Source organism: Vanessa tameamea, chromosome 6, assembly GCF_037043105.1.
Source record: "Vanessa tameamea isolate UH-Manoa-2023 chromosome 6, ilVanTame1 primary haplotype, whole genome shotgun sequence".
Classification (NCBI taxonomy): domain Eukaryota; kingdom Metazoa; phylum Arthropoda; class Insecta; order Lepidoptera; family Nymphalidae; genus Vanessa; species Vanessa tameamea.
The window spans coordinates 2464706-2490938 of record NC_087314.1 but is presented as its reverse complement, the minus strand read 5'-3'; the positions used below and the strand labels follow the sequence as shown (position 1 = coordinate 2490938).

Here is a 26233-nt window from a genome sequence, read left to right as displayed (position 1 = left end):
TATAATATTATTCATACATATTTTTTGTTATTGTTTTAATCCAGAGAGTGATTTTTAACAAAAAATTGTCATTTAATTATCCTCAGACGATATTATACTTGAAATAAACCAAAAGCAACTTCGTTCCAATTCAATCCGTATTTTTTTCTTTTGAAGTGATAACTTCTTATGGGAGGGTAAACCGCTTCGTTACGTAACGCGTGACGGCGCAAGTCTGTCTGGCTTCCTTTTCTCTTACGCATACGGCAGCGATTAGTTTAAGTTATCACTTCTTTCGGACGTCCCGAGACGAGACGTATCTGTTTCTTATTAATATAATTTATACGGACACTTAATTTTTTATGCGAATGTAACGTATGTTACATTTATATTCTTAATTTATTTATTATTATTGTTAATATTGCCCGTTCAGAAGCACCCTTAGAAAAACTTTTCCGTATATAATTTTAGTCTAAAACTATATACATATGCTTAACAATACTCAATTATGAAGGTAACTGAAATTAAAATAATACATTAAATGTGTGTAAATCTCAATTATGAAAAAAAAAACATATTTGCTTTATTTCTGTCCGGCCAACATTATTTACAATATATTACATAATTATAGTGCCAACAATAAGTTTGACAGCAATACTAGGGGTATTTCTATCTCTTTCTCAGTTGTGGAAGTCGATAAGGATAGCAAGTATTAGAAGGCCTATAAAATGAAATGATTGTGCACAATATAAATTAGATTTGCTTTCAAATTCGATTATTTTCTATATTAAATATTTAGAAATATATGATTACAATATGAACACTTTAACGATACTAGAATTTTAGTGCCATTATATTAAATTTAAGATATAAATTTATTTTTAATTACATAATCATATTAGAAAAATAATTGATCTTAATTTTATAAGATTTTTATATTCTAATCAATAGCGAACACTAAATATAAATTAAATATTTTTTTATTCATTCAATTCGAAATTAGAAAGTCTTATTATATATTAAAACAAAAATCTTAACATTAAATCAAAAAAAAAAAAATGTAAACAAAGGTTTATGTCAAGATTGTGTTTAGTCAATAATTGATGTTTTGAAAATTGAACTGGTCTTGGTTGGGATAGTTTTTTTTTAATATATACCAGTACCAATGTTGCTTTTACCTAAATAATTAAAAAGGACAATTTGCAAAGACTTTCTTAATGAAATTGAATAAATTATGAATATATTTAAAACTTATGCTACATTATATTTTATTAAATAATAATACTAGAATTACAAAAATTATACAAAACGCTATAAATATAACTCTTTGGTTGTTGTAAGTTAATTCTGGCGATTTTCAAATACATATTAAAACTACTTTTTTAATTTTATTCCTATTTCCTATTAAAATATTGTTAGGTACAACGCAAACATAAAATTTATTATTAATTATAAAATTCAAAAATTATAATAAATCATATTGAGAAAAAAGGAACTTGTTTTAAGAGGGTATCTCGGAAAAAAAAATATAAATCAGTTTCCATGGGCTCTTCGTTTTAAGTTTCAGTCATTACTAAATACTTTTTTTTACGCTATGAAAAATAGATCGCATCCTTTTCAATATAATGTTTTTTTATATAAAAAAAAAATTGCGTGTTTTTAGTATGTAAATATTGTTCATATTATAAAAAAAAAACATAATCTTAAATATCACATAGCATATGTCCCAAAGCAATATTTGAAGTGAAAAATCCATAAAATGTCCGAGGTATCCCCTTAACAATAATAATATGTCAAAATATAAAGGCACATAACAAAAAATCAGTTCTCTGCACGCTCGCCAGCAGACTCGACTTCTTATATACCAATCACTGCTCTGCAATCTTTTACGGAATGGCTCAGCAGCAATTGTAAGCAGTGTTCTCTTATTTTTTTTTTAATTTAATCTACAGCACTACGACAAGAAAAATATTACTAACAATATGGGCATATAGTTTGAAATAAATGATTTATTAAAGGCCAATAAAGTAACACTTAGGAAGTAATTCTTCTTATAGAAATATACTTGAGAGATAAGTATGACAATGTCACTAACACATCACGTGATGGCGTTTAGAAGCAATTGAAAGTGCTCGCACCTCAACGTATATTCATTATTACGAATAACAAATTATAAATTAACCAAATCGTTTCATTTATGTTATGTAGTATATATATATATAGATGACTTTTTCAAATAAGTTAAATCATTTTTAAGCTTATCGATATAATAGGCAAGATGATACAGGCTTAGCTGGTGAATAGATCAATCTATCATTGAGTTGTAGTTGCTACTATTTTAAACTTAGAATTCAGATTTGCTAGTTCAGAATTTTTGATAAAGCAATTGACTGAAACGTAACCAAAAAGGGCAAATCTCTTGTCGAATACAACGCAGGGATAACTAACTCTAATAATATAACATCTATATAAATATTCGTATGGCGTAGCTGAAATGGCAATAATATTAAATTTTCGTATTTATAATAATTATATACAAAATTTAGATATTGATAACAATATTAACGGTGTCGTTGACCGTAACGCTCGACCAAGAGCGGACCAGAGCCTTAACAAGATCCGTTTGATTTGAAACACCAAATTCGTATTAGTGCAGACTAACGGAATACCATCTAGAACAGCAATTCATAATCCCATTACGATAAATTAATAATACAAGGACGAAAACTTACCCTTAATTCAAAGTGTTATTGCAATGCTAATGAAATAACAGAAAGATGAGCCGAAGGTATGATCAACACGTCTATTTAGATTAGAAAGCATCACGATTTTGATAGCCTTCTTTTTCACGGTATTTAAATCTTTAACATTTTTGCCAGATACTGTCACAATAAAATTTTAAATGTGATTACGTTGATAGTTTCGCGTGTTAAATAAATACGATCTGACATATGATTAAATTCGGAAAATAATATATAATTTACCAATATATTGTTAACATATACTATTAATAAAACAATTTACGCTTATTAATACTAACCAATCACTATGCTTAATTTGGGTATCATTAAGCGTATACATAATAATATTCGTTAAAGCATAACGTCGCGAGCTAGCGCGGCGGGTCGACGTCAGTCTCGTGGCGGCAACAGCACTAGTAGCTGGGTGCGGCGTTGTTCCTGCGCTCGCGTTATGCTGCTACTACGGGTGCGGTTTAGTATCTGAAAATACAATCACATTTATCAAAACAATAACATATAACACAACAAATGTCAAGAAGACGACAAGCTCGAAATCCAGCGAAGATCTGCTGATGTTCAGTAAAAATATAAAAATGTATAAAAGTAAAATGTAAAAAAAGGCACGGACAACTGTGAGCCCGTGGATGTTGTAAATTAAATTTAAAAAAAAACACAAGATATGACACAATTTTGCAAACAACTCTTTATAATATATATATAAATATATATATCGACTCAACAATAGATATGAATAATAAAAAGGTTTATTTAAGACATAATATATAGACCGAAAAGTAGATAAAAGAAAAACATTACTTAATATAAACAAAGAATTGACAATAAAGAGAAAAAATAAGATTATAACAACAAGAACTGCAATCGTGTCCCACGCAGGTGTACCATTGTCCGTAGTTGTGACGGGCTGTGACAATGGGTCTGCATTACGTAAGATATGGATGCTATGGAATGCTATAAAAACTTGAAATGAATTTAGTCCATGTTTAACATGCTGACATGTTTACTTACAGTGGCGACGGAATGCGACCGTCTCGCGTGGGTGGAACTCAGTAAGTCGGAGTTAGCGGTGGAATCAGAACGCGAGCGCACAGTTCCGCGTACGTGCCGCCTCCGACGACGTCCACACCAGAGCCAGCGATAGGGCGGTACTCGTCTGAAACATTTGAAATTTCCTTCATGAAAATCCAGAACATCATAGTAGTTCATAAATATATGTCGTATTAAAAACTTCCCATACGGTTCGACATGTCAATTCTTCCAAGCAAAGCCTGCCTTAGACATGAAGTTACTCTTTTCATGTTAACACAAACTTAACCCTAACAGAGATGACATAAAATATCAAATCAAGACAATTTTGGAAATCAAAATATTATCAAATTGCCAGTGCCATTGAGCTGATATACCAATCACTTACAATAATTAATTATATTTCCCCTAAATAAATTGTTCCGTTACTTACATATAATAAATCACATACGTTATACTAATTATTATTATTAATAAAGACAATAATTCATGTAACTCATATCACTGTAATATGTTTTGTTGACGGTACAAATATTTTAATACTACAATAAAGTAACTCACCTTAAACTTGAGTAAATGTGTGGCGAGAACATGCAGCATATCAAGGGATTTGCTGCAGAATTGAGCGGCGCGAGACTTTGTATGAGAGTGGCGATGGCAAGGTTCGTTTGCGTCAACGGTATCTGATTGTATACTTGCAAGAGATCGAACACTATGTATGGAGACCAGCATAGGACGAACACTGAAAATAAAAAAATATAATATAATTAACTTTTAGAACAATCAAAAGTTTTGTTACTATCACTTTGTTCGGATCACTTTTTTTTACATTAGCAGCCTGTAAATTTCCCACTGCTGGGCTAAGGCCTCCTCTCCCTTTGAGGAGAAGGTTTGGAGCGTATTCCACCACGCTGCTCCAATGCGGGTTGGTGGAATACACATGTGGCAGAATTTCGTTGATATTAGACACATGCAGGTTTCGTCAAGATATTTTCCTTCACCGCCGACCACGAGATGAATTATAAACACAAATTAAGCACATGAATATTCAGTGGTGCCTGCCTGGGTTTGAACCCGAAATCATCGGTTAAGATGCACGCGTTCTAACCGCTGGGCCATCTCGGCTCACACGGATCACTTAATGGCAAGTGATCACTACCACCCATTGCACCACCAACCTCGATAAATAAGATGTTATGTCCCTCGTGACCGCCTTTATTGATACATTAATTTGAATTAAAATCTAAAGATTCTTAAATGATAGTTAAAGGAAATTTACAAACCTTGTGTTGAGCAATGGATTTATATTAATTACTTCAATTAAAATGAAATAAATGAATGACATTTAATTACAGCATGTGTTTAATATCTTTGTTCTCGCTCTCATCTTCAACTTTTCTTGTTACGTTTAAATGAACCTAACGTTACAACTTTTCTTATTAACTTCGTCAGTTTCTAAGAAAACGACGGGCGTTTATTGTTTTTTTTCTATACATACATATAAATATTGTACATATACAGCACTATGAGACACAAACATATAGGATATCTTTATACGTAATGTATTTATAAAATAAATAACAACATCGTTACTAAAAATTCAGTTAGTTTTCCAAGCATTCAATATATATTTTACTACTAAGGTCTCCGAACTTCTTTGTATAATTTTCCAAGATTCCCTATGAAATTTAATGATAGCGCATGTGACTGAAATGCATTCGAAACACGTGGATATTCGTGCACCGATGACTTTGAGCTTAATTATTTATATACACGTTTAGCGTTATGAAACTGGATTGAACTGGATATTGATTTGTTAGTTCAGTATAGTTATCGCATCGGTAGGAGGATGGCAAAAATCTGACAGTAAGTTGACACTTCTGCCATTCCTTACTGTGATGATACGTCTCTGGGGTCTGCAGTTATATTGGCTAACTCACCCTTCAAACTTAAACACAACAATACTAAGCATTGATGCTTGGCGGTAGTATATAAGATGAGTGGGTGGTACCTAAACAGGCTTGCACAAAGCCCTACCATGAAGTAGATTGATCGGAAAGTACCATTTTGCTTTATGTCTGTCCGCATTTGCATAATTTGAGCTAATTGATTAATAAAATCCATTTGCAAACGAAAATATATAACTAATACTCAGCTACACACAGGTTTTTATTAATATCAATAAATAATTTGAAAAGAAGGGTATGAAAAATTATTAGAATAATTAACAGAAAAACTGAGCCACGGAAACACAAAAAGCGACATAATAATTATTAGAATAAAATACGCTAATGAATATAATTATATTAACTGGGAACTTTTTTCGGGAACGTAGGCGTCCGTCGGTATCAATGGCCAGAGAAAACCGTAAAAACTTGTAAGAAAATCGTAAAAATATGTGTTATCAAAACAACAGATGCGTAATGTAACATGTCAGGAAGTCGAAAACATCGTGATCTATAAATATGTATGTATTTGATCTTGAACTGAATAGAGGGCGGTCATTTTTATTTTTAAATATATGTAGTCCATGAGGCGCTTCGTTTAATCTCATGCTGGTGATGGGAAAATATCGCATGTCCGTTTGTCGGTTAATAACAATTTATCAATTATGAAGCTTTTATGTTACATCGCGTCGTGTTGAAATATAATGTACGCGTCTTGTTAAACAAGACGCGTAACATAAATATTTTTTTGTTTTGTTATTATTTTAATAACCGGTATAACTCAGTGGATTAATACGTGAATCTTAACCGACCCAGGTTCGAACCCACTCTAGCGCCACTGAACATAATCGTCATGTTTTTCAATTCTGCTTAACGTGATCAGCGGTGAGAGTAGGGAATGAGCCGCAAAACTTCATCAGAGAAGAGAGGAGATTGTTGACCAGGCAGTTATGATATTTTATCGTAATAAATATTTCTTCAAGGGGTCTGTTAAACATATTTAGTAATCAGAAAGCTTGTGAAATCTTTGTTAAGGCACCTTAACTCTTCCGATCATATTCGATTTTCCGTCCGACTGGATAAGGTCAGTGAAGAAATAGAATATACGATTTTGTATCCTTCACTGTTAGCTAATCTCTCTTGATAATGTACGATATGGTCAAAATCGGTCAGCAGGCCATCGTGAATTGTATTATTTTAAGTCACTCACCGAAAACAATTACAAAAGTCATTTTGACGCTTTTGATTTTAGCTCTGGGTATTAAGCCACGCGAACTGGCGCGTCTGGAATCGGGGTCGCATTCCACTTGCCCTGAAAAAAAAAGTTAAAAAGAAATTTTAAAAAGTACGTTTTATTTAAAATGAGAATGGTGCGTAATTATGCAATCCTGGGGTGAAATATCTCATCCATGGATGTCAATAAAATGTTGTAGATTATTTTATATTTAACAATGAATAAATATATAACTCATATTTAAAAAAATGCGCGTGTAATTATGTATTCGTGTAAGAAGCTTCGGCTTTGATAAAAATGTCTTAATTGCACGTAAATAATTAATTACAATAAAATAATAATATTAATATTTTTATTAAAAATTAAATAATAATTAGTTTTATGATAAATGATTTTCTTCTTTTTTCGAAAAAAAATTTAAATAATCACAATATACATTTGTAGTTCTATAAACATTGTAAAATAAGATAAATTAGACGTTGTCTACATAATATTTCCAGCAACTTGTTACTTAACGACGGTCTTGTGAGCAAGTCACCCTGTGTGCGCGTATCATAAGACTTCATTTTAAATTTTTTTCATAACGCACCAATTGAAGTTTAACATAAAAAAAATATCAATAATAAACGTATTATTCTTGATATTTAGATACTAAAAAGTTTTCATACAGGAATTATAAATTAAACAATATATAATTACTAAAAAAGACTATATATATGTATGTATATATGTATAATGATGATAGAAAAGTTGTAGTAAGAGTTCACTCGAATGAAATATATTTTTGATTGAGGATTTTTATTTTAAGCGCATCCAATCACATTAGAATTAAACAAAAAGCCTATCCAAGGAGAGTTATCGCTAAGTTATGTTTATGAAGCAGATGTCAACTCAAAATAAATACAGTAATTGTACACAATTCTCAATGATATAGTTGATTTAATAAAAAAAGGCCTTCTAGAACTAAATTAGATGCGAAAGTAACTCGCTAACGCTTAATCTGCTGAACTAATTTAAATAAAAAATTAGTGAGTTGATTGTTTGAGTCCCGGGAAAAGACAAAGGCTACTTTTTCACATAATTCACATGCTGATAACTCATAATATATATATATATATGTATATATATTGTTTTCTTATCTATATTAAAAAGTAAAATAAAACGACCACAATTAAACAAAATAATAGAATGAACTAATGAGCGTATACAATAGAATAAAATACAATAAAATAAAAATAAAATACAGATAAGGCCGCTTCTTGTTCAAGATGTACAAGAGGCGACCTTATCGCTAAGACGGAATCTCTTTCAGGCAAACATAATGGGGAGAAAATAAACTAATAAAGAAAAATAAGTACATACAATAAATACACATTATACATAAATATATAATTGAATATGTTCAATGTGTTCTTACGATAAATCTAATTCACGACCAGCTGATTCAATTTGAGACTATCGTCGTAAGCTGTTGATTGGTGTCGTTATGATGTCTAATCGCTTGACGTGACCGCATACTATATACAAGATAATCTTTAATATATAAGGTATGTAGTACATTTATGCTATTATATAATCGCCTACGAGTTCTCGCAGCTTGTACAGCATGAAATCAAAATATACTTTATTCGAGTAGGCTTTTACAAGCACTTTTGAATCGTCATTAACAAACTATATTATGTGAAGCTACCACCGGTTTGGAATGCAAATTATATCGTGAAGAACCGGCCAGCAACTCAGTACTCTTTTTTCTGTTCAAATCTAGTGTTGGGTTATTCTGCCGAGTGAAAGCTCCTGAGTTTAATAAATTGCTGTATTATATGCTCATATCTTAGAAGGTCCATAAAACTGCCATTTCTTCCGTTTTATTGGATAGTCATTCCTATGGACTAAATTTATCTTACGACAATCGACACTGCAACTTGCACATTCTCGTACTATAAAGTCTTTTGTATAATTCTCTAGTCTCCTTTAAGAAAGATCGCCGTGCAAGAATTGATCACGAAAACTGTATGTACTGTATATACTTTTGAATTTGTCATCGTTCAAATTCGTAACAAAAAACACAGATTCGGTCATTAGCAATCTATCAGATGGTTGTCTGTTTCCTGTTTTAACAAAAGCGCAGTTGTGTCGTTTCATGTTTCTGTTTGACAACGTCTTGATATCAATCGGTATTAATATTTCCGCTCAAATTTGTAACATTAAATGAAACATTATTTTAAGAATTGGCACCGTGCCTAATTAAAAAAATATGTCAATTTTTAAAAAAACATTGCATATTTTAAGTAATCCAATCTCAGTGTCCCTTCGGTGCTCAAGGCGAAGGGAAGTGCGCATAATGCGTAGATGTCAATTTCCCGGTTTTCTCCGACGGTCAACGGATGCATTCTCCTGTTACGCGACCTCTTTCTGTGACATGACACTCCCGCAGAAGGAGACCTTCATTCAACACCTCTCTGGCCCCACCAAATCCTAGGTTTTACTAATAATTGCAAACACTTACCATTTCTTAAAGTTTTTGTTCTTCTGGAGTTGATAGGTGGACTCATGACCACAGCCTTGCTTTTCGTCCAAATAGTCAGGACAATAACGGCATAACAAGCGGCGATAGCAAGCGCCGGTAGTACGAAGATCATGACTGACACCAGAGTCATCCAGATCTGCCAGCGTCGAGCTGTGCCTAATTCTATCCAGCATTGTAGCTGACCTGCAAAATAGCAAACATATACCTTGATTGTAGGGTTTTATATATAGGATGAAAAATCAGAAGAAATCCTTACTAGATGCCCAACGAGTTCAATATTCTTATACCGGAAAGTATTTTCTATATAATAATAGTTATTAAATTTTCTTTCAAAAATCATTTTATTTAACTTCAAATGGAAGTAAGTGTGGGTGGATTTCAACTTCAGGCTACAACCACCGAATTTGTGTTTATTTTCTCGTACTCCTTGGTGAAAGAAAACTTCACAAGAATATTAGTATGTATCGGGCGAAAATCTACAAACTCGCATTGGAGTAGCATGATGAAATAAGCTGATTAAATTTCTTCTGCGCGAAGGATTTCTCCTCAAAAGGCCTTAGCCCAGCAGTCTTACTTTAAATTGTTTTTTTTTTATGCTGGGGTTGAAAATTGCTATTGGTTTTTTTAACCAGTTTCATTGAGCTCAAAGTATGTCGTACACTTGTATGCTATAACATATGCATACACTTCTGGCGCTATACAACTTTGACAATACAATCTCGCAGCTACGATGTTTTAGTATACGAAATAAATTAAAACTTGTTTTTGGAATGTTTTTTTTTTTATACAACTGAGCTATTTTCATGCATTCACATTGAACGTATAGTTGGATATTTAGTATGATAACGCTGGTACTTGTATTTTTCTTGTTAAAGTAACCTGCATAATAAGTACTTTTTAGCCAACAGTAATTTTCACCGTTTGACTTGCAAAACAAAATATTCCGCTCAGATGATATATTTAATGTTTTCACCTAACATCATATTTTTAAATATAATTAAGAAATAAGTATGAATTTGATATAAATATTCAACGAAATTAAAAATAAAACCGTTGTCAAAAACCAAAGGGCCAAAAAAATTTGCCAAATACTTCTTACATTTTATTGATCATTGTAATCATTATAAAGACTGGATGAAAATTTATTTAAATTCCCAAGAGACGTTTCAGGTACGACTGAAAATGTTAAAGGTGAATGACCTTTTCAAAATTATTTCAAGTGCTCTTTATTACTGCTGTCTCGTCTGACATCTGGGGAATTGAAGATTATCAACAATCTTTAGTTTGAGATAAGCGTTTGCTAACGTTTTGTTAAATGCGTTTAAATTTATATACTTTGAATGCCTCTTTTTAAAATAAATTTATTTTGTTATTTTTTTTTCATAGGGTTATATAATAATAATATTATAAATTAGTATTAATAAGAATTAATTTCCACTAAAACTCTCTTTATATATCAATAATTTCAGAACCTATCATTAAAGTTTGTCTTTGTATTTAAAATGAACACATAAATGATAATAAATCCAAGCTACTAACGTCGAATTCTTTAGTATATAAGGTTGATTAAATTTCATTTTATTGAAATATGTGAATTACTAACTAACAAACACTTTTCAATTTAAATTCGACTCTACGTCTCATTACTTTTATAATAACATAAACATAATCAGCCTGTAAATTTCCCACTGCTGGGCTAAGGCCTACTCTCCCGTTGAGGAGAAGGTATGGAGCATATTCCACCACGCTGCTCCAATGCGGGTTGGTGGAATACACATGTGGCAGAATTTCGTTGAAATTAGACACATGCAGGTTTCCTCACGATGTTTTCCTTCACCGCCGAGCACGAGATGAATTATAAACAAATTAAGCACATGTAAATTCAGTGGTGCCTGCCTGGGTTTGAACCCGAAATCATCGGTTAAGATGCACACGTTCTAACCACTGGGCCATCTCATAATACCTCCCAACATTCATTCAAAATATTTACTATCACTACGATATAGAGTACGGACGCATATAGCATATAGTATTGTACACATGTAGAGACATACAGATGGATAATATTTGCAAACCTGTATAAGTTCTTTGATAATTTATAGTAGTAAAATTTTCGGAAAAGATTTCAGTATATAAACGTGAGAAATGAATATTTCTGAAAACTAAATACAGGCACATGGGATATAAAAACTTAGTTCCCGAAGTCGGTGACGCATTGGAAATGTATGGAAAGATTAAAATTACCGCTGTTCGCCTATCTAATTAAAAAAAAAAAAAACGAATTCATGAGCTAACCAAAATGGTTATTTGGTTGATTTATATACAGTGAAAGTAAGAACGAGAGGTTTACCAGTAAAATATTTCAATAACCAACTAAAAGCAAGGCTTATCGAGAACTGCAGTTAGTTTTATTTTTCAACAAATATCTAAAGCTGTATTAACAGGTTCCTACCGAATTTAACTAGACAGGAAGGCAACACGAACGGTGAAGCTGAGCGTCGTTGCACAATACAATGGCTCACTCAATCACTAACCCTATTTGCAAGTTCCTGGAACTGCTCGGAATTCCTCCCTCTACTACACAATGCACCCGGCCCTGCGCGGTGAATTCACGGAATGCTAAGACTTTCGACCTTCTTATTCTTATTACTTAAATATATTTCCCGGTTTCGCTTTAAATTTAGAATATTGACATGACAAGCGTGAATTTTATGATATTGTATAAACAGTTAAAATTTTAACGAGACATTAATTTGTCATCAATGAAAATCTATTTAATCATAGAAGTCATTAACAACCTTTCTTATAAGTTTAGCAGTTGGCTGGTAATTGATGCAAAAGCGTTTAGTCCATCACTGTACAATGAAATTTAATTGTGTCATAAAGCATTATAATAAATAAAAAGTGTTTTGTTAGATCTGTAAGACTCTATTTTAATCTGTGATTTACAAAACTTTTTAACAAACGAAACTTAAACATTGCATAAATTATTATTATACAAATGCCAAAGAATTAATTCCCTGAAATGTGTTGGCGAGTAATTCCAGTGTAAATATTATTTACGCGGCTTAAATTCGTAATACATCACATCGCGTGTGTATCGTGGATGTTTTTGCAGCGCGAATTTTTAAATAGAGAGTAGACTACTCTATTTGATAATACACGATAACAACTTTAAATTTACTTAATACAAAAACGCCAACATAAGACCTAGCAGTAGTTTGGGACAGCTTTAAAACTTTAGTGGTAAGTGCTGAACCTTAAGAGTTGCTGTACCTTAAGAGAATTTAAATTGAAAAGAAGAATATTTTATACATAATTTTAAATTAAGGGATTAAGGTCCTTGACTGTCACAATGCAGTTTTTTACAATCATTTTGTAGCGTATCGCAGTTGTTGTATACATAAATGCTTGTTTACTTGAAATATATTGACAATACACAGCACAATGTAGCCCTAGGGCTATACATAACATAATCAGCCTGTAAATTTCCCACTACTGGGCTAAGGCCTCCTCTCCCGTTGAGGAGAAGGTATGGAGGTATGAAGGTATGGTACCACGCTGCTCCAATGCGGGTTGGTGGAATACACATGTGGCAGAATTTCGTTGAAATTAGACACATGCAGGTTTCCTCACGATGTTTTCCTTCACCGCCGAGCACGATATGAATTATAAACAAATTAAGCACATGTAAATTCAGTGGTGCCTGCCTGGGTTTGAACCCGAAATCATCGGTTAAGATGCACGCGTTCTAACCACTGGGCCATCTCGGGCTATAGTATCATCAATATATTTCAAGTTTTTATTATTATATCGAAGGAAATATAAAGAAGAAATCTTACATTCTTGTAACTAAAATCTTTCGCCAACATATATAGAACAATTATATTAAGATTCATCTCAATGGTGTGAACATAACATCCAATCATTTATATTAATTGTAAAATATTAATAACATCAAGTATGTTATAATTAACACACCGTTAATATATTCTGTCTATCCATGCATCACATGAGAATAAATGGGTTAATTGATTATTTAAATTCAAACTCGAAATACTAACTACTAAATAAATCACTGGCCATCAATCTTAATAACAGACCCATTAATTCTGCGCCAGAGTCGTTGATAACTAATAGTAGTAATTATATATGTAATTCAGTATATTATGTTATCATATAACGCGGCAATTTCAAGGCTTTGTTACGTTATTATTACGTCAACGTCGAAAAGAAAACCGTCGATCTGGTCTTTTTGATAAAATACTTATTTGCCAAAACATATAAGATACACGAAAACTTTGCTCGTAAGATTTATAGACTTTCAAAATGTCTAAAGAAAAATCCGGGACGGTATGATATATCTATCTCGACTAAGTCAAATAAATAAATGTATGTCTTAATAAATGGAAAAATATACGAAGACTTAGTCGGGAGGATAGATTGTAGTTGTCACAGTGCATTAATCTTTATCAAAATAAATAACATATTAATTTTAAGCATTTGAAAAATTACTGATCACATTTTTTATTTAGACCAGAAGTTTTTAAAGAAAATATACGGTCTATATTCCTTATTTAAACTTTTTTTATTGATTTGTATTGTCTTAAATTCTTAACGTAACGTACCAGCTAAACAATATTTCGCTATATCTATACTTCTTTACTTATTATAAATGCGAAAGTAACTCTGTCTGTCCGTCTGTCTGTTACGCTTTCTCGACTAAGACGATTCATGAAATTTAAAATGAAGTAAGCTTGAACCCCAAGGAATTACAAAGGATACATTTTTATACCTAACCTAACCTAATATGCGAGCGAATGCGCTGACGAAAATTAATTTAATAATATAATACTTATTTTTAACCCTTGACAAAATACGTGGGATGTGCATTAAGACTTACGTCGAACAGTCTACACTGTACAGGCGGATAGAAATCTAACGGCTCTGTGGTGATTGTTTTATAACAATATTTATTTATATATTATCATTTATTAGAAAGTGGGTAGTTCGCACACACAAGTTCACAAGTCTCTGCTCGAAGTTCGCCGTTGATAAAATATTACAATTAATTAATAATTACGTAAATTTAGTTCAGTTTAACACAAAAACGATTAATATCCGCAGTTAACAAAATGTTTTGATGTTTTATTGAAAACATAGCCTCATTTTGAGACACAGATACTGTAAACCACGTCAATTGTAACCATAAATACTGATCTACAGACATTCAAAAATTTCTAGGTATGAATAAAAAAAAAATTGTCGTTTCCAACTAAGAAGACAAATACCTATTAGTAAGTATTAATCATACGGGTATCACCAATGTGCCACCAGCCTTGAAAGCTAAGACGTTACGTCCCTTGCGCACGTAGCTACACAGACTCACTCACCCTTCAAATCGCACACACACAGCACAGCAATACTAAGTATTACTGTTCGGCAGTATAAATATAATGAGTCGTACCTACCCAGATAGCTAAGAATAATCGATTACTCACCTTGTACTTCCTTCACTTCGTATAGTATGAGAAGCGGAATGGAGAACACTATACTAATAAGCCAGGCTGACACGATGAGACCCCTTGCACGGTTCCCTATAAAAAAAAAAAAAGTTAAGTACCCACAGTAAATCCACTCCATACACTTTTTCTGTTTAAATAATATAAAGGTTGTAACTAACTTAACGCTTTTATTTTTAAATACGATTGAGTTGATTTTTCAAATAATAATAATATATTTGGAAATTAAGGACTGCCGATTAACATATTAGCGACAATCTTTAATAATTATATATCATGCTTTACTCCTTATATTATATAAATAAGAATAATAGTTGCATCTGTATGTAGTTAAGTTAGCTCAAAGCACGAAGACGATAGAAGTTAATGCTTGATTAGCAGAATATCGGTTATTGTATCATTTCATACTTTGGGATCGTATGTCCTGAAGAGAACAACATTAATTTAGAGCATACGCCTCTGCTCAGACATATTAATTTTAATTATAATTGTAACTTGTTAAATTAGAATATATATTTTTTAAAACTGTTTGGATGCAAAATATCATCTTATTAATATAACGTAAAAAATTTAATTGTCAAATAACTAATATCTACAGGAAATGTATGTTCTATTTATTAAGTACATAATAATTGTAAATATTTAGATAAAATATTATGCATTATTTAACAGCATTCTGTATAAGATACCGTTCTGTATAGTGAACCACAACCTTTAGATTCATACATCATGTTTTTTGACTTACGCGTCTCTGAATAAAAGTTTCTTCCTTCGAGTAAAGTTTTCAGACACTCAAAAAATGTTGTGTTTGGTGCACACACACACATATTTTTCCTAATATGCTTTTTTATTTATTCCTTCTGTTGTGAAACATTTATTGACTTACGTATATATTTTTTAATATTAAGGAGACTCAAATCTTTAACACTTCCATTGGATCCAGTTATATAAATATTTCTCTAGATATATTTATGTAATATGTAATCTATTTAGGTTATATTCATATGTATATTAATTTATACAGTATGTTAAATATCTTAAAACTATTCGTGGAGTTATTTGACTTTGTGTAAACTAAAAGTTATCCAAGCCTAGCCTTAATTGTGTTAGTTCTGTCATGTTCAAGAATTTACTTTAGGGCTTAAATTTATAAAATATATTCTAAATTCAAATGCGAAATGTAAAATATAATTTATTACACATAAAATAGATCGTAATTGTACAAGAATGGAATTTAAATTTAAACACTAAAAAACAATCTGTAAGAAATTCATTAGTCATTCTATTCATCAATATAAGTGTGTATATGGAACTAAGCATTATTAAATATAATTAAAACGAAACATTTTCGACGAGAATCCGTATACCACACTTAGTTACCTAAAAAAACATCTGTACATTTAGTCAAGAAGCTTCAGACAGCCACGACAACGCGTATCTTTGATGTGTGTATTTTTTTATAATATCACAAGGCATTATTATCTCTATTCAGAGAAATACCGTCAGACATTTAATATTTATGTGTAGTTTTTTTTAATTAATATTTAATTAATTTTATTTTGAATATTTACTTTATTGTCGTGACAAAATAAATCAAAGTAAAAAAATATATAATATGTTTTTGATATTTTAACAACAATGGTATATATATTAACAGTAACATACATTTTGTTGGAATCAGTGATAATTATTGTATGAACACGAGATATAAGGATACTCTTATCTCCACAAAGTCAATAAATTCTTCTTGGACCCGCATTGTTTTGTATAATTAAATTCCGCAGATATTTTTTACTTTGTCGATTCATAAATTCAAATCTATTGTTAAAAGATCATTAATAAATAAGTTTTATTATTAAACACAGTTACAAATGATACGAAAGGCTGGAGCTGATATTTGTTGACTTCCAGGAGAGGATATATAACACATAATTACTATAATATGTATAAATATTCTAATTATAATGCATACATCTATTATTACTAGTATTTTAATCTTGAACAATATTGTAGCTATATTTTTAAGATATTTGCAAGCAACAATACATGCCATATGCATTCCTAAGGGCTGTGTTTATAAATAAAAACAATTAAGACAGGCAATATACTTGTAAACATTTCAACAACAAATGAAAATTTCCTTTGTTACGTAAATTAACTCTGTAATATTGAATGCAATTTATAATAGACTGCGGACATTTTATAAATAACAATTTCGTTTTAAATACGCTCTCTGACATCGTCAACGAAACTTATTTATAATTAAGCGCCTTGCTTGCTTTAAGACGAATAAACATCTTTGTACTCTGCACCAATCAGACCCGAAGTAATGAAAAAACAAAAAATTGGAAGAATATTATTTATTTTAAAAATTAGTTTAAAAAATGTAATCAATATTTAAAAAAACGGCTTATTATGAATGATCTCACTCTTTATTACATTGATTTACGTTGATAGAATATTATGCTGCACGTAGGTATAATTAAAACCTTATAAATTTTATATTTGATGTCGCATCGTGTTCTGCGGTGTCTTTCGAGTTTGATAGAAAAGCCCTGCAGAACTAGAATATTGGGGCGCATAATATCTAATTTTGAGTCGAATATGTTTAAAAAAAATGTATTGCTGCTATAACATTATATCGGCATCGCAATAAAAATATAATTGAGGATTCTTGTTTTTAATAAAAATACAATTTTAAGAGAATTAGGTCCAGCCACAGCTGATTGATCAATTGAAAACGCCTCTAGGCGATCTTTCCCTGTCGGTAAATTAAGAGAGCTTAAAAGTTCCTTGGCATTCGTGTCTCGCGTAATTTATTTAATATTCAAGGTTAAATTTCTAGCTTCTTTCCATAACGAAATTATGGTTTAAACTTACCTTTCAAAAGTAAATATTGTGTAGATAAAGCTGTTTCACCTTTGAACGCAATGTTTCTTTTCTTGTAAATTATAAAGTTTTAAATAAGTAAAGAAAATATATTCAATACTCACAACTGCCGGAGAAATTCATGGGGTTCGTGATGGCATCGCACCGGTCTATGCTGAGGGCTACCAGCACGTATGTCGATGCATACATCACCACAGCCTAAAACAAATACATGAATTAGGTTTAAAAATATATATATCGGCGATATACTGCATGCACAAACTTAAATCCGATACGCAACAATTAATTAATCATTAGCCTACCGGCTACCCGGGTAGGTACCGTTACATATTCTAATATGTGATACCTACGTAGGTTTTGTTGAATTATATAAAACCTTTTTTTTATAAATAGCATTCCTCTTTAGAAATCACTAAAATAAATAAGGACAAAAACTTTTCGTAATTTAAAAATGATAGTTTTGTCGTCACTAAAAACATGTAATAAAATGAATCGCTATTTAATAAATAACAACAGGTAACAAACGTCAAATCATTAAAAAACGCGCCTATCCCAAATAAATATCCCAAGAATAAACAGAGAATGGCAATAAAAACTGAGAATATATAATAATAATAATAATAAATAAATTTAATGTTTAGTCATAAAACAAGAAATATAAAAAAATACCTCCGTCATAATAGAATCATCTCTATATATATGCTTATGTTATAAATATATAGGATTTGTTTGTTTGTTTCATTGAAACTACAGAACCGATTTAAAAAAATCTTTTCACCAATAGAAATGTACTTGATTAAAAATTAACATATATTTTATTTCAGTAGTAATATATTTATTTGGAAATCAAACCAGACGCGTGCGCGTAAACGTGTGCGTACTCTTATAGTCACAAACTGATTTCCACGCGGGCAAACCCGCGGGAACAGCTAGTATTATGTAGCTAATATTATGAGCCACAGAATACTTTTGTTATTTACACACTTTTATGCAATCATAAAACAACAAGACGATAAAACTATCAATAGGCCTTTTCATATAATAAAACGTAAACAGGTCAAGTATAGAAAATTTGGAAATAATGTCGGTCGAGTCTAACCAATTTAAAAAGAGAATTTATTATATCCACATATCATCTACATAATTTATATTACCTGAAGGAATTTCACAATTTTGCACATGAATTCGCCAGCCAGCCACGCAATGGTAATTTTTTGAACGATATCCACAAAAACGTATATCAGCCCCACGAATAAATCTGCAATGAAATATTATTCAATTAATATTATTACCCGTTTGAAAGGACTTTACAAAATTTTAAAAATATATACTTTTGCAAGACGTGACATTTAAGCATTTTACTTGGTGGTAGGGCTTTGTGCTAGCCCGTCTAGGTAGGTACCACCCACTCATCTGATATTCTACCGCTAAACAGCAGTACTTATTATTGTTGTGTTCCGGTTTGAAGGGTGAGTGAGCCAGTGTAACTATAGGCACAAGGGACGTAACATCTTAGTTCCCAAGGTTGGTGGCGCATCGGTGATGTAAGGAATGATTAATATTTCTTACAACGCCACTGTCTATGGGCGGTGGTGACCACTTACCATCAGGTGGTCCATTTGCTCGTCCGCCTACCGATATCATAAAAAAAAGCAATGACAATATATCTATTAGAATACTTCTTATTTTACATGAGAAATGTATTTAATATATGACTCTGTCCGAGGCAGCCAGAATGTCTAATTCTCTTCAGTCGTGACGAATTAACAGACAAACAGACAGAGCTACTTTCGTATTTACATCTAAACTAATATTATAAAGCTAAAGAGTTTGTTCGTTCTTTAGATTGAACGTGTTTATCTCAGGAACTACTCGTAAGATTTGAAAAAATATTTCAATCATATGTAGCCCATTTATCTGTTATGTTACGACCATTAGGAACGGAGTATCAATGAAAAATGTTGCAAAAACGGGGAAAATTTGAGAGTATTACTTTAACCGTTGCGTGCGCTGCGTAAACGGTTAAAGTTTCCCAAAAATCATATACGTAATATAGCCGAGCGAAGTCGCGAAGAGCAGCTAGTATTACTATAATATGTTACAATAATAAATATAAGTAAAGCTGAAAAAGAATGGCATCGAAATAAATGGTTTGACCATGAGTAATGCAACAAACTACAAACGCAACTTGGTAAGCTCGTGTTATTTATACAATTATATAAAATATCATATCATATTTGCATATATGCTTACAATTATTATGCTATCTTATAGCAATAAATATAATAAAACAATACGTTTTAAGGGCAAGTTTATCTCAACAAGGAATTCCCTTCAACCTCCATAAAGTTTGAGTAACACGAGTTTGTAATTAAAGGCTTGTTAGAATGAAACAGGAACATATATTTATCTCACCGCGTTCACCGATAAAATCTTTGAAAGACAACAGTGTGTTTATTGACATTTATTTCGTTTTATTTCCACTAAATTTATTGAGACATTAAATTGTCACTACATAATAACATAACATAACATAATCAGCCTGTAAATTTCCCACTGCTGGGCTAAGGCCTCCTCTTCCGTTGAGGAGAAGGTATGGAGCATATTCCACCACGCTGCTCCAATGCGGGTTGGTGGAATACACATGTGGCAGAATTTCGTTGAAATTAGACACATGCAGGTTTCTTCACGATGTTTTCCTTCACCGCTGAGCACAAGATGAATTATAAACACAAATTAAGCACATGAAAACTCAGTGGCGCCTGCCTGGGTTTGAACCCGAAATCATCGGTTAAGATGCACGCGTTCTAACCACTGGGCCATCTCGGCTCAGAATAGTAGCAATACCCCAAATTGATAAAGGAATTACTAATATTCCTATTTACCCGTCCTTCTAAGCTTATCGCTTGTGTTGGAGTGGCGACTACAATAGCCGAGGGTATCAATCCTGCGACTTTTTACATCGCTGCACACAACCACTGCGCTATTGACGTTTTAAAAACAGTTACGATGAAAAAAAGTAATTTACAAAACAATTAAACTGTTAAAATATTTTTATTTTCTAAAATTATAATATATCCTGCATTCCTATATTATATGATTTCAATAATAATAACAGTGGTATATAAAAATTATAACTTCATCGAACTAATATGAATAAGGGATTTTTTTCCGGTTTAAAGCAGAAAACGCCGGTCTGGATGGTTTCCAGCCTAACGTTGCCAAAACTAACACAGACAACTTAGAAAATTGTACAATAGATTTATAGACAGCCGAAATTGCTAAGAAAATATTTGCAACAGCCTTTACGGTACATAAAGATTACAGCAACAATGGTTTCATTACCGCACCGACTACGTTCTGAGCCGAGGTGCGATCTCATAGGAGACACCCTCAAGACGAACGTCACTCTCGAGCCCGAAAGGGTTCACCTGAAGGCAGAGTTTTAACACTCGCCCCAACGTTCGGTGACGCTGTAAAGGCCAGTAGAGCTAACAGCACTACTTCAAACAAGATACAAAAAAAAAAAAAAGTTTCATTAAAAATATATAATACGAAACAAGATAACATTTATTCAGGATGAACAAACATTGCAGGCATAAAGTTATCATAAATTTACGGAAATAATAAAAATCTTTAAGTATATGAAAACAAATAAAACACGAGATATGTTTTATTAAATAACAGACACAATAAAATAAATTGATAACGTTTAAAAATAATTAAATGACGATGGCTAAATTGTGCCGAGCTGGCACAATGGTTAGGACATGTGCATCTTAACCGATGATTGCGGGTTCAAAACCAGGCAAGCACCACTGAATTTTCATGTGCTTAACTTGTGTTTATTATTCATCTCGTGATCGGCGGTGAGGAAACCTGCATGTGTTTAATTTCAACGAAATTCTGCCACACATGTATTCTACCAATCCGCGTGGTGGAATATGCTCCAAACCTTCTCCTCAAAGCCTTAGCCCAGCAGGAAATTTACAGGCTGATAATGTAATGTAAAATAATGACTAAATTGTTATTAAATGTGTTTGAATTAAAACAATAACCAATAGAAAGAGAAAAAGAGTTGAAGGTCACCTGGAGGAGGCATAACACTTTTGGGGTACATGTCAGTCACCTCCTCGTGGTGTACCCTGGGCAACGAGGCCGGTTTGAGCTTGCTCGTCGGCCACGGCTAAGACTGGCGGGAGGGATACCGCGGGGCCGCTCCTGGTACGTTCCTGATCGGCGTCAGGGCGGACCATGTGAGTGGCCTCGTTGGCTAGGAGGGAGTGGGAGGGCTCGCTACTCGAGCCTCCCAGGTGTTTTACACCGGCGGTCAGCGGCGGAGCCTACCATCTTATCCGCCGCAGGGCGTCGTTGACGCCAAGCCTCCAGTGGCGGACTCGGGGGAGTTCGTCACATTCCCACGTGGAGGATGAGGGGGAAGGCGCGCACTAGGCGCGCTTTCCATGAATATTCAGCCGCCTTACGGCGGCTGCCGCTGGTGGGGTCGCGGTTGCATGCCCTTGGCGATCCCGTTGCCTCACCACTCGGCGGCATGGTGGAAACCCGAGGATGGTTTTAGTGGGTAGGACAGGGCATTAGCTTCAGCGTGCCCTGGCACGGGGCATTAGGCCCCGGTTGAGTCCCACATACCCGTCCCGGTCCCCCGACCGGGCGGCATGCGTAAATGCATTTCCTCCTCGTTAAACAAAAAAAAAAAAAGGCATAACACTTTTACCTTAAGTGACAATTTTTGCTAGTTTACTCTAAAGAAGCTTAAAAAAACTTCAGTGTAAATAATAACTATATATTAAAATTTAAGCAAGAAAAAAGAACCAATAAGTACATACATATTATACTACAAACATAAATAGTAACTGTAGTAACTTATTTGTCACACAATATTTGTATGAATATTTTTTTAGTATTCGTTTCAATTTGCTGGATATATTCAATCTGCAAGATTTTCTCTGACATTTGCAGTCACCGTCGTCATATTTTCATTTTTTTCGTCGTCAGACTACACACTACATCTTCCCATGAACTCATTGGTAAAAAGCGTCTGATAATTTGTTGAGAAGTTTTTGAGTTTATCGATGTCAGACAGACAGACGCTGCGGGACTATTTTATGTTATATAATGATGACCATCATAAGTAACCAGTTAGCGTAGCTTAAAACAAATAGACCAACAGACATTATTGGAAAAGTATATTTCTCAGACCAAGGCTTTGCAGTAAAGTGGAAATGAAATATAACATCAGATCACGTCATATAAACTATTATACGCGAACTTTTTTCATTTCACGCGAAATTGTTAACTATTACGACAGCGTCGCTTTGAAATAAAAAAAGACATTTTAAAGGCAACATATTTGCCTCTTTTCATAATGACATAATCGTCAGAGGATGTAGCCAAAAACTTACCATAATCTATGAATTCTGTTGAAATGTATTAATATATTCCAACTATATTTATATCTAAGTATTACAAACCGAAAAATAATAAAGGCATTTAGGAAATAAATAATAAACCGGTATCTACTTATAAAATCGTTTATTACTGACTAGCTATCAATGCTAAGCCGATTATTGAGTTTCGTCAGCTGAAATTTTGAACATATTTAAGTTTATTTTATAACGTAGACATATGCTAAGAAATTATTTTTGGAAGTTTTAACTGCAGTGGAGAGAGCAGGCGTTTTTTAATTTTATTTGAAAATGGGCAGCTAGTGTATAATACAAGCATCTGAAGAACAATATTTTTCAGAGCACTAGCAACCTTAGCGTGGAGGATATAGTACAGTAAGGTTTAGGTGTAAAAGATAGTATTTAATCAGAAGATACGTCCGAAATAATAATATCGAATTACACGTAACAGTATGAATAAAGTAGGGAACTATTATAAAATGTAACAGCTTCTACAACGACACACAAAAAAGTAGTCATTAAAGTTTTTACTGCAAGCGTTTGTTCAAGTTTAATAGTGAGGTATTCAAGACTGGCAGTCTGTCCTCTAAAGGATTTGCTGTAAAATAATGTAGAATGAGAGAGGATTTTAGTCATTAGAACGGAAATAATACTCATGGGAATTAAAACTTCAATTTTAGCAATGGGAATTTTGGAAACAGAGTGATAGGATTGAAAAATAAAGACCACACTAAGACTTATTTAAACATATATGGATGAAAGTGGTATTTTAGTACGAGTAATGCCGAAATAACTTCCTTAGAACATGTGATCAAACCAAAAACTTATTTACCAAAAGTTTTTAAGTGATCGATTAATGTTTATTCATCATGTGCAATGAAAGAAAGCATCGCAATGAGACCTCCCAATGTCAGCCAAAATTCTGTGACTTGTGTTTTCACCAATCCCATTCGAGCTTAGTTAACTAAGCTCTTAACCCATCCTCTCAAGAACAGACTCACAGAACGACAACGAACAGACGACGACGAACAGAAGACTGCCTATCTATGGGATACTTACTGTCTGTTACTAAATTGCGATGCGCTGTGGCTGTAAGGTACCAAGACAGCATCATGTCAAAGCCAAAGCCACCTGATGTCAAGTGTTCACCAGTGCCCATAGATAATGATGCTGTAAGAAACGTTAACCACTACCTCTAAGCTTGGGAACTAAAATGTTATGTCCCTTGTGTAGTTACACTGATCGCTCGCCATTCAAACCGAAACACAACAGTACTGAGTATTTCTGTTTGGCAATCGAATATCTGATGAGTGGGTGGTACGTACTCAGACAAGCTTGCACCAAGTATATAATTGTTTCATCGTTATGACACACAAACCAGCCAATGTTCTTTTCTTCTAGTAGAAATTATGCTTAAACATTACCTACTTTTTATTGACGCTATATCTATGTATGAAATATAACATTAAATAAATAAAATATTATATGTCAAGGTGAAATTAATAATTCTATTTTCAAATTATATATTATATTAAGTAGTATTATGTTCCATAGCGTTGTATTTCATCTCTAATTAAAAATATGATTGAACAGAAAGCCAGTTATATACGATATTGTTTCACAAAAATATATTATCACATTTCATCAATTAATTTTTTGCTTTGCTAATTAAAAAATTAAATCTAATGTAGGCGTATTCCTCCTTAACGAATAATAGTAGAAGTAAAGAAATAGAACATAAAAGGCATGGAGTTCGCAATACTAATGTTCTGAAAAACTTCTATATAGTCTGTGATTGATCTGGGCACTGCGGTTTTGGAGGTGGCACAAAAGTCCTCCAATTTAAAAGGATGATATGCCAAGAAGCTGAAGGAGTCGGCGGCCGCACTACAGGCCATTGGAGATGCCTTAGCGTCTCGGACAGAAGCCGAGAAGACTCGAAAGCTACGTGCCGATAATGGACACCTGCGCAAAGAGGTGGACAGCCTCAAGTCCGAGGTGAAGGCTCACCGCCGAATTCCGCACCCGTACCTAAGCGGGTGCCACCAGCTGCTCCACCGCCACCTATCACTGGCCCTTCAAGCGCCGGCGCCGATCGCGCCGGAGGTGATTCCGCCACAGATGGTCAAGTAGATGTCCTAGTCCACTGTGGTTAAAAAGGGAAAGAATGGGAAACAGGCTTCCCCTCCGGCTGGAACAATCGCCACGTTGGCGCATACGTTGCTTAAGGCATTTCAGGCGGTTAAGCCCAAGCTGACTACTCCAGTGCAGTGGTGGTTACGCTGCAGCCGGAAGCGGAGCAGAAAGGTGTCACATATGCCCAGGTCTTGGATTGCGGGCATAAAACTGCAGGACTTCGGGATCAATGACGGGTTAAAAGTCCGACGCTTGGCAACGGAAGCCAGAGTCCTGGAGCTGCGGAGAGTCGGACCAGGTAGAAAAACTAGCTGACAAGCTCCGCACAGTGCTGATTGGGGTGGCCAGCGTCGTTCATCCCATAAGAAAAGTGGATATTAAGGTGACGGGGGTAGACGACTCCGTCACCAAAGCAGAGATTATCACCGCTGCCACCATAGGCCGCCTCCTACCGAACGTAGGAAGATCTGGGTCGCTGTGCCGGCGCCTCTACGCCGGCGTAGTGAGGTCGGTGTCGTGGACTGCGGCGACACTTCTCGCGGGCGATCCGCCTTGGGAGCTCCAGGCGGATGTGCTCGCGGAGGTGTACCGGTTCCAGGTCAAGGCGAGGAACAGCGGCGACCGCCCAAGGTCGGCAGATCAGGGCTCTAGTCCAGCAAGCCCTGATCGTCGAGACAAGATTACTTAATAAAGTTTTGGGGTAGAATATGATTAGTGGATGGTAACTACCTACTTATAGACAGGTTTGCACAAAGCCCTACCGCCAAGTAAAATGTATTTACCAGATAT

The 26233-nt window shown here is 33.6% G+C and overlaps 1 protein-coding gene across 1 annotated transcript in view; it reads right to left on the bottom strand.

Moving 5' to 3' along the window:
- Positions 1-2848: 2848 nt before the first annotated feature.
- Positions 2849-26233, bottom strand: part of LOC113393282 (cardioacceleratory peptide receptor-like) — a 49847-nt gene continuing 26462 nt past the window's right edge. The window contains exons 3-10 of the mRNA XM_026630091.2: positions 19037-19140; positions 17987-18080; positions 14973-15068; positions 9451-9654; positions 6921-7022; positions 4326-4506; positions 3747-3891; positions 2849-3200 (exon numbers count right to left, since the gene is read on the bottom strand). Coding sequence (XP_026485876.1) covers positions 3111-3200; positions 3747-3891; positions 4326-4506; positions 6921-7022; positions 9451-9654; positions 14973-15068; positions 17987-18080; positions 19037-19140 — 1016 coding nt within the window. The 3' untranslated portion in view covers positions 2849-3110. The remainder of the gene's footprint in view (positions 3201-3746; positions 3892-4325; positions 4507-6920; positions 7023-9450; positions 9655-14972; positions 15069-17986; positions 18081-19036; positions 19141-26233) is intronic.